The sequence below is a fragment of the Oratosquilla oratoria genome, chromosome 19 (genome assembly GCF_046742065.1).
Source record: "Oratosquilla oratoria isolate Oo_2021 chromosome 19, ASM4674206v1, whole genome shotgun sequence".
Lineage (NCBI taxonomy): Eukaryota > Metazoa > Arthropoda > Malacostraca > Stomatopoda > Squillidae > Oratosquilla > Oratosquilla oratoria.
The window spans coordinates 18,139,399-18,149,478 of NC_134795.1; the positions used below are offsets into that span (position 1 = coordinate 18,139,399).

The window sequence follows — 10,080 nt, forward strand, 5'->3', positions numbered from 1 at the left end:
AATTTTCTCAAAGCTACTAAACAAGATCATTTTGTTTCTCTTCTTTTGCTTCTCCCACCTCCGCATGAAAGTGTAGTAACATCACAAAGACCTAAGTATCTATATCTTATCTACACAAGTAAACATCTAGTAGAATTATCCATTTTTATCTAAGATTAATAAAACGGTAAAATAGTTAAATGTTCCATATGAATGGTATTTGTATTCTTTTTGTACATGAAGCTTCATATTTGTATTTCATTTAATGATTTATATTCAAATATTTGCATCTGTATTTTCATTTGGATGTAAAAAAAATAGTGTATTTGAATTTATATTTGTATTTGGGCACTTGCATTTGACCTCATCCCTAGGGTTAAATGCCTAGCACTACTCTAACAAATTAATATTAATTAACTATAACCTTCATTTTCTTCTTTCATTGTTAACTTTCCCTGCTATACATGGAAAATAACCTTGGATCTTTTCCACTTTTTTGTATTTGATTTTTCTTGTATATCTTTCTTTTTGTGTGGAAACCAAACCTAATGCATATTCTAATCTGGGATGGATAAGATTCCCAGATACCATTCATCCTTTGAGATTCATTTCCCATTGTATAGCTCTTTTTACTCTTGCCCATTTCCATTTTTTCCTTTAAATATCACGTTTCACTACAGGCTACTTTTATATATCTTGTCTAGAGAGGAGTTTGAATGTGTTTGATATGAGGTGTCTGAGAAGTATGATGGGGGTTACTAGGCTAGATAGAGTGAGAAATGAGGAGGTGAGGAGGAGAACAGGGGTGGAAAGGGGGTTGGGAGATAGTGTTGATGAAAGAGTATTAGGATGGTTTGGACACATGAAAAGAATGAGTGAAGAAAGACTAGTAAAAGAGGTATGGAAGGCAGATGTGGAGGGAGTGAACATGAAGGGACGTCCTAGGATGAGGTGGATGGATGGGGTGAAGGGGGCTTTGGGGATGAGGGGAATGTCTGTTGAGGAAGGACGGGAGAGGACAGAAGACAGGGGTGAATGGAGAATGGTTGTATATGGATGATGTTGTGATGCATGAGGTGGAATGGGCGGGGGGGTGGGGGGTGAGGTATGTGTGAGCAATTTTTGACGCAGCCCGTAGGGATTTCTCCCCGTCCTCTCCTTTATGCATGGGGGGACGGAGAGGGGGGGTCGCCGATTTAATGAAGCAGCTTTGCTGTTGATGTGCTGTGTCTTGCGACACTGCTTCTGACCCAGGGCAGTGGACAAGGTGCAGGGATGACCCATCATCCAGGAGGTGCTAAGATGAGAGGGAGGGTGGAGGGGTGTGGAGTGTATTGAGGGATGGAATGGGTGGGAATGATTTTATGCCTTTTCCTTTTTGGCTACCTCCCTTGTAAGGGGGAAAAAGCCTTGGTGTATGTAGATCATCCTATACCAGTTTACAGTCCTCATAGCTTTTAACTTTTTTTTTCATGATCTTGACATCAATAAATAGATTTGGTGTACCCATTTACTCCATCCTTTATATCACTGATATATATTAAGAACATTACAGGTGCCATTACAAAACCCTGTGAGACCTCACTGATTACTTTACTGCCATCTGACATCTCGTACATCATTAATGTCCTCACAAGTCATCAGGCACACATTGATCCATCCAAGATACTCTCTTCCTACATTTTCCAAATTCCACATTACTCTTCTGTTTCTCTCTCATCTTACACTTGACCACTATTTTAGGTTCTGTGAGGTACATTGTCAATAGATTTTTTTCAGATCTACATACAAACAATTCACTCATCCCTCCTGTGCAACACAAATTACTTTTAAATAAAAACTTGGTACACTGGCTACACAAAACCTTCACTTTCTATAACCGAATTTGTCATATGCCAAAACCACCCCTCCCACTCCTCCTGGTATATTGTCCACCTGTATTCAACAATCCTTTCGTATATTTCAGCTATTGCAATGGTCAAGGATACTGGTCTATAATGCAAATGTTCCTCCTTCATAAATTAGGACAGCACTAACCTACATTCACACTCGACTAGTTCTTTTTTCTGTATCTTTGTTTTTCTTAGCTGTATCTCTTACTTACATCTTTTCTCTTAACCTCTTCAGTAGTAAAGGTAGGGGGAAAGAAGGATAGGGAAGAAAGGGAAGAGGAGAGGAAGGTATGGAGGAAAAAGGGTAAACACCAGGACTAGAAAAATAGTGTTGCATGGATTGGCACTGGTGGCAGCCATTGCCCTATCTATAATACATACAAATGATTTGAGGGAATGGACAGCTGTTCTAACATGTTTACAGAAGATGCAGAGCTACAGAGGTTAGCTAAAATCAATGACTACAGCTGCTACATTACTAAAAACAGATTCCTCTGTGAGCCCAGGTTAAGAAACACTAGACAAGGAGAAGAAGCAGAAAATGAACAACAATAAGACTAAGATGAAAAAGAATAAGAATAAGATGAAAGGACCAAGAGGATGAAGACCAAGAGGAAAAAGACCAAAAGGAAAAAGACCAAAAGGAAGAAAATCAAGATGAAGAAGAACAAGATGAAGACCAAGAGGAAGAAGAAGACCAAGAGGCAGAAGAAGACCAAGAGGAAGAAGACAAAGATGAAGAGGAAGAAGATGAAGAGGAAGAAGACAAAGCAGAAGACAAAGAAGAGAAGAAATAAGACAAATAAGAGGAGGAAGAAGACAAAGTAGTGGAAGAAAACAAGACGTGGAAGAAGATAAAGAGGAAGACAAAAAAGAAAATGAAGAAGATGAATTAGAAGAAATACTTGGCACCCACGACTTTCAACCTTCCTATCATACCTTTTACAGAAGTTCCTATTGTCTTCAATTGAATTGACATTACAAAGAAATCCAATTGTCATTAACCATCATGACTGGTAACTACATGCATAATACCCAAAGGAACTGATTACTTTTGTTGCAACACAATTACACAAGCCAATGTTCTATTCTACTTGATGTCCGGAACTTACATTACAAATTTCCTCATATTCAAGTCATGATTCCATTTAATATCATGAGGAGGCTAGGACACCGCCTCCTCATGAAGGGCTTTTTTTAAAGCAGGAAATTTAATGTCATTTGCCATTACTATGAATTCACTTGCTGCTTGCAGGATTTGAACTATCAAGTCATCTATTTATATATATATAAAACAAGGGATTTTCCCCCCTTATTAGGGAGGTAGCCAAGTCAAAAGGCACATACCCACTCTGACCTATTCCACTCCCACCCATTCCACTCCCATCCACCACCACACTGTCCTCCCTCTTCCTGGCCAATGCCGTGGGTCAGAAGCACAGTACATCCATAGCAAGGCCACAGCTGCTTGGATTACATATTTACGTTTCTTCTAATTCTTTACCATAACAGCAATTTTATTTTGAATTATGCCACACAATTTATTCCTACTTTATCGAAACTAAGTCTTGATTATTCTGTCTAATGCTGGAAGATTTTATTCATTAGGGAGCATCACCATAATGAAAGGATTAAAAGACTTGTCAGAAATGAGTTTTTGTTGAGCAACAAAATGGCACATCGTAAAACCAAGTTTCTCCTTTAATCACAGTACTTAAGTCTTACATCAGTTACCCGTTTTTGTTTTGTTAAAAGGTAGATACATATCACAAATTTCAGACACAATTATCCATATTTTATATGATTCAAAACATTAATGATGAACACCTATAGTAAGTGGTACTGTAGGACCTGCTGCCCACTTCTAAAGCCTATCAACACCCTCACCTTATTCTAAAGGTCTAACACTATCTCAGACTGGGCTCAAACTCTGTCAACTTTTACTGCTTTTTCATTATTTTTCACTCGATTAGAGACGACAGCTTGCAACTACTCCCACCCATTATTCCTCATAACAACTGTTCCCACTCATATGGAGTGATCCCTACGAACCAAATACATGCAGTTTTCTTTTATAATTGAAGATTAATCTCCACCCCACCCACCCAAAAATAAATAAATAATATATAATGATAATATTTTTTACTATCCCTCCTTCTTCTGCTCTTCCTTAAATCTCTCCTTAATCACTTCTATTATTTCACCTTTTCAATGTGATACTATCCCCATGGATAGAAGTGCTTGTTAATGCTTATGAAATATTACCACTATTAACTAGTAACAGAAACAGCTTAATGAAAAATCTGATGGATGCGATTTTTTTTTTTTTTTTATACAGAATCATAAACTACTGGAATTCCTAGATGATATAGTCCAAGCGGGAACCGGACCTGAATTTCAAGTTGTATGATAAACATCATCCAGGAGGTGCCAAGATAAGAGGGAGGGAGGAGGGTGGAGGGGAGTGGAATATATAGGAAATGGAATGGGTGGGAGTGGTTTCTATGCCTTTTTCTTTTTTGGCTACCCCCTGTGTGGGGGAAAAAGCCTTTGGTATATGTATGTGTGTATGATAAACGGAGAACATGGGACAGGTCTCCATTGATATAGCTCCCTCCCTATATACAATTAGGTAAATACACTTAATGCAGACAGCTCTATCATTTCTTACTGGAAAAATCTACACAGAAGAACCAAATGACTGTTGCCTAATGCCATTGAGTTTCCAGTCGCATAATCAGGAGAAAACATTAATTGTTTGATTTAATTCCTTCAACAAAGCAACATATCTAATGTATTTTGTTCCAGTTAATATGGTTTCATTTGCCCCGGAGGCAACCACCACACAGAAGACGCAGAGTGCTGGATATCTGGAATAACTTAGAAAAAGAAACAGTGTGTGCAAACACTATCCAAGATTTTAAGAAAGATCTTGATGCTGAAAGATACAAAGACAGGTCACCACAAGCATAGTTCCCTTCCCGTGTAATACAACTAGGTAAATACTACTATGTCCCACATTTATAATACCCAGACAACACCACAATATCTCTGCTCTAAGTGACTTATGACCCTGATAGAAGGCTGTAGCCAGTTTCCTGGAGGCCACAGGTCTCCTGCAAGAGAGACCTGGGGCAACGGATTGATTTATTGGTTTTATTCTGCTGAACAATAGAGATGGGGTAAATTGTGGTTTTGCACGAGACTTCATTATGTCCCCACTCTGCCCCCTCAGCTGAATCAAATCAGCAGACTTTCGCCAAAACAAAAAAATCTATGAGTCACATCACTCTCATGATGAGGTTAGTCCCTTTATTACCAGGGTCGCACCTTTGAATTTTGTTCTAAGTACTTTCAGACTATTTCGTTTAGCTTCAGAGGATGTGCTTGTAGTGAAAGGATTAATATTCAATTTATGCATCCCCACCTTGCCAAAATTATACACCCATCCTTGCTCCATGGCACAGTGGGCAAGGGGGTGAAGTGGGGCTGTTAGGTCCCGGATTCGAGTCCTGACCACATGAGTTGAAAATAGATCTAATAATATAAAAATAAGGGGAATAGTATTCTGATAAATATAATCTATCTATATACCAAGGGATTCTTCCCCTTATGAGGGGGGTAGCCAAGTCAAAAGGCAAATACCTACTCCCACCCATTCCACTCCCATCCACCACTCCTGTTTCCCTCCTCCTGGATGAAGGGTCATCCCTGTCTCCTGTCCAATTAACATCCGACTTACAAAGAAATTTGAAGAAGGGTTCTAGAAATGACGTGGTTGTATGGTGGGCGGGCTTGGACATTTTTTTAAATGGGGGGTCTGTTAAATCAAGGGTGTATATAACAAGTCATAATATTTTATCAACTTTCATAAACAGACACAGGGAAGAGAGTCAGAAAGCTGCGGTACACTTTATTAAACCTTTCAGTCAATACGAAGTCTTTTCGCTGAATGACTTATGGGGTCAAACATTTGCCGTGGCTGGTTTCATGAAACCTTCAGGCCTCCTGCAAGGGCAAACTGACCCAATACACTGACCTGTCCTATATTATGTCTGCATTTGATCAGTCTTCCTCCATTAATCATCATAATTACATGACTCATCCCTATCCCTATTTCACATGCATGAAACAGTTAATTATTTTTTTTTCTGTGTTACTTCACAACTGCTAACTTGCCATATTTTTCAGTCTAAAATGGTATAGTGCAACACAACTTAGCTTTTTTCTTCTTCTTACATGCTCAGTGATTCAGTGATGTAATGAACAACTTGTACAACAAATAATTTCCATCATCTCCAACCATAGCAAAATTCATTTTTTTTTCTTAACCTTTTCAACCCATTATTTACCAAAAATAAAAAAAATTGCAAGTAGGAAAGCAAGCAAACACACACACTAACCAAAAGAATAATAAACAAAAAGAAATAAAATAAACAAAAAATCAAATCTAACATGCAACAATCACTCCCACTACCTGAGCCTCAATTACCCTCTAAACACTTCCTCCCCAGCGCCACTTACCGGATATGCAGAGCTGGGACTGGGTTCTGTTCTTAGAGCTGCTGATAATGTTGTTGTTCAAATTATTCTGATTCTGATGACTCTGGTGGTGGTGGTGGCTACGACCTGTCCCTGGTCGCGCCGGCTGCAGCTCGACCTTCCTATGCCTCGACACCCTGAAGGCACCTGTGGGCCCCACGGGGACGCCCCGGGCCCCAGCAGCCGAAGCCTGAGGCATGTCGCCCTCGTACTCTTCGTCGTAATACTCGTAGTCCGATTCGTCGTACTCAAGGCCGTCCGCGGAGTACGACCTCGGTTTCTGCGGGCTGGAGGAACCCTCTTGGGAGTCGTCCTCCAGCGGGGAGTCCTCAAGGATGTCCCCAAGGGATTGTGTCTTCCCGGGGCGGGTAGACTCCTGGATGTAACTGTATTCAGAGGACGATTCTGTCGCTACACTCGAACGCTCCGAGGGCGACGTAGCGTCAACAAGGGCGGGAGGAAGGTGGGTGCCTTCTGACCCCAGCGCAACACCGCCAGCGTTTCCGTCCCTCAGGAACACACTCGAATCACTCCCGGGAATCGAAATAACGACATCATCGACGTCCAGCCCTTCCTGTCCCTCAACCACGGCAGCCCCCTTCACCGCTTTTCCGTCTGTGAGCTTGGAAGCTGTCAGCCCTCCTTCCGTCTGTCGTTGTGTGTGTACTGGAGTATCTACCTGGGACGGAGGTGGGGTGGGAGTGGAGGAAGGGGGATCATCGAACGCCTCGGGGCAAATCCTGCTCGGCCCGCGTTCCGTTTTCTGCTGCTGAACTGACGGGTAGCCCCCCGTTTTCTGTTGTTGAACGGACGGGTAACCTCCCGTTTTCTTCGATCGGATATTGTCGCCCTTCTCCACCACCCCAGCGAGGATGTCCTGCGCGAAGTTCTCGGCGATGCTCTGCTGCTTCGTCACCGAGGAGTCTGACGAGGAATCGCTGTCCTCGAGTCCCTTGACGTAGGTCCTGTCCAGAGGAAGGTCCTGAGGGACGGCGACGACGGGCGTGGCAGCCCCGTCTTCAGGAACCGTGTCAAGGAGGTTGTCGTTGTTGATCAAGCCGCTCCTCGCTTCGATGAAGATCGACTCCGAGCTCGAAGAGGAGTCGATCGGGGAGACGGAGGAGGCTCTGGCGGCTGCAGCGGCGGCTGTCCCCGCCTCCTCCCCCGCCCCCGCCGCCGCAGCAGCAGCAGCCTGGTGGCTCTTCTCGATACGGCGCGCCTGCTTCCACGAATCGGTGACGATGGTGGCTGGCTTCGGTGGAGTGGGAGTAGCTCCTGAAGGAGGCGCTGGCGCAGCGGCCTTGACATGGCGAGGCGCGGGGGAGGCCGGCGCCTGTGGGGTCACGGGCGACGGAGAGGGAGGGAAGGGCTTCGAGGGCGACACTTTCGAGGGCGTGCTCGCGTCCTCCTCGCCCAGCAAATCACGACTCCCGTGGAGTTTGGGCTTCGAGGGGGACTTTCCCTTCTGCAGGCGCCCTTTGGCCTTCTCCTTGCCCTTGTTCTTCTCCCCCTTGGCCCCCTTCTTGCCCTCGGCCCCTTGGATGTTCCCCATCGCTTCTGGGGTGTCGAAGACGTCGCTCTCTCCTGTGGACGTCCACGTCGAGAGCCGCAAGCTCTCCTTGAGGTTCCTCGCGCTGAAGTTGATGTCCCGACGCCACGAGGAGCTTATCGGAGAGGGTGAGCGGTGCGGGAGACTGAAGTCGGAGCCATCGTCGTCGTCGTCCTCGTCGTCGTCTTCGTCGCCGTCGTTACCATCACCGATCTCAAGGGTCTTCCTCCGGTTCAACCACCTCTGGAGTTTGAGCTCACTCGAGGCTGAGGTCCGGTCCTTGAAGTCGCCCAGGAGGTCTTTGAGGACGTCGGCAGGAGCGGAGTTCCTGCGAGGGCCTCGATGTGCGAGGTTGAGCGATCTCGTCGAGGAGTACCTCGCGAAGCTGAAGGGACGGGCGGAGACCAACCTGCAAGAGGAAGAGAAACTTCGAAAATGAAAGTTCTCGTGAATGGCGAAGGGAGGAAAAGGAAGGGAGGGAGGAAGAAGAAGGGAGGGAGGAAGGAAGTGGAAGGGAGGGAGGGAGGAAGTGGAAGGGAGGGAGGGAGGAAGTGGAAGGGAGGGAGGGAGGAAGTGGAAGGGAGGGAGGGAGGAAGTGGAAGGGAGGGAGGGAGGAAGTGGAAGGGAGGGAGGGAGGAAGTGGAAGGGAGGAAGAGAGGGAGGGAGGAAGTGGAAGGGAGGAAGGGAGGAAGAGGAAAGGAGGGAGGGAGGGAGGGAGGGAGGAAGAGGAAAGGAGGGAGGGAGGGAGGGAGGGAGGGAGGAAGGGAGGGAGGGAGGAAGGAAGGGAGGGAGGAAGGGAGGGAGGGAGGGAGGAAGGGTGGGAGGGAGGAAGGATGGGAGGGAGGAAGGAAGGAAGGAAGGGAGGGAGGGAGGGAGGGAGGATGGGAGGGAGGGAGGGAGGGAGGAAGGATGGGAGGGAGGGAGGGAGGGAGGAAGGAGGGGAGGGAGGAAGGATGGGAGGGACGGAGGGAGGGAGGAAGAGGAAGGGAGGAAGGAAGGATGGGAGGGAGGAAGGAAAGAAGAAATGAAGGAAGGATGGGAGGGAGGGAGGAAGGATGGGAGGGAGGGAGGAAGGAAGGGAGGGAGGAAGAGGAAGGGAGGGAGGGAGGAAGGGAGGGAGGAAGAGGGAGGGAGGGAGGGAGGGAGGGAGGAAGAGGGAGGGAGGGAGGGAGGAAGAGGGAGGGAGGGAGGGAGGAAGAGGGAGGGAGGGAGGGAGGAAGAGGGAGGGAGGGAGGGAGGAAGAGGGAGGGAGGGAGGGAGGAAGAGGGAGGGAGGGAGGGAGGAAGAGGGAGGGACGGAGGGAGGGAGGAAGAGGAAGGGAGGAAGGAAAAGGGAGGGAGGGAGGGAGGGACGGAGGGAGGGAGGAAGGAAAAGGGAGGGAGGGAGGGGGAGAGAGGGAGGGAGGGGAGGAAGGGAGGAAAATAGGAAGAGAGGAAAGGACGGAAGTAAGGAAGTGAGAAAGAGGGAGGGAGGAAAGAAGGAAGGAGAAGAAAGGAAAGGAGGAAGAGGAAGAAGAAGAAAAATAAAAAGATAAAAAATGAAAAGAAGAAAAGAAGAAAAAGAAGAAGAAGAGGAAGAAGATTTTTTTTTTTTCAAGGCAACATCCCGATACCAGTAATACCCGTAACGGGAGACTCTGTTGCGGTTTTCTTATCCCTGACCACATGAACGTATGACCAATAATAATCGTTGTCTCGAGTTTCACTGCATGCCAAGCCGCAGCCCCACAGTGGCAGGCAACGATCCCCGGGCCCTCCCACCGATCTCTCTGGGAAGAAACTTTGGATTGTTGTCCATGTTGTGTGAATATGGGACAAATTCCGTGTCATCAGCTAATAGTGATCAGTCGCCGGTTGTTATCTCTCTTAATATGAAATCTCTTCGACGTCAGAAAATCACCCACAGCCCCGCGGTAGCCGTCAGCGGTCCACGGACCCTCGCGCACAGTGCTTATATGTAATCGAGTAGGAAGTGAGGAAGAAGAGGAAGAGGAAGAGGAGGAGGAAAGGGGGAAGGGGAGGAGGAAGAGGGGACTAACGCTCCAAGTTTCAGTTTTAAATAAACAAATAAACAAATAAACAAATAAATAAATAAAATAAAATAAAAATAAAATAATTC

At 45.9% G+C, this 10,080-nt stretch overlaps 1 protein-coding gene across 1 annotated transcript in view; it reads right to left on the minus strand.

Moving 5' to 3' along the window:
* LOC143035760 (uncharacterized) overlaps nucleotides 1-10,080 on the minus strand; it is a gene marked incomplete at its 5' end in the record, with an annotated part of 127,702 nt that overhangs the window by 63,168 nt on the left and 54,454 nt on the right. The window contains 1 exon segment of the mRNA XM_076202691.1: nucleotides 6,396-8,371. Coding sequence (XP_076058806.1) covers nucleotides 6,396-8,371 — 1,976 coding nt within the window.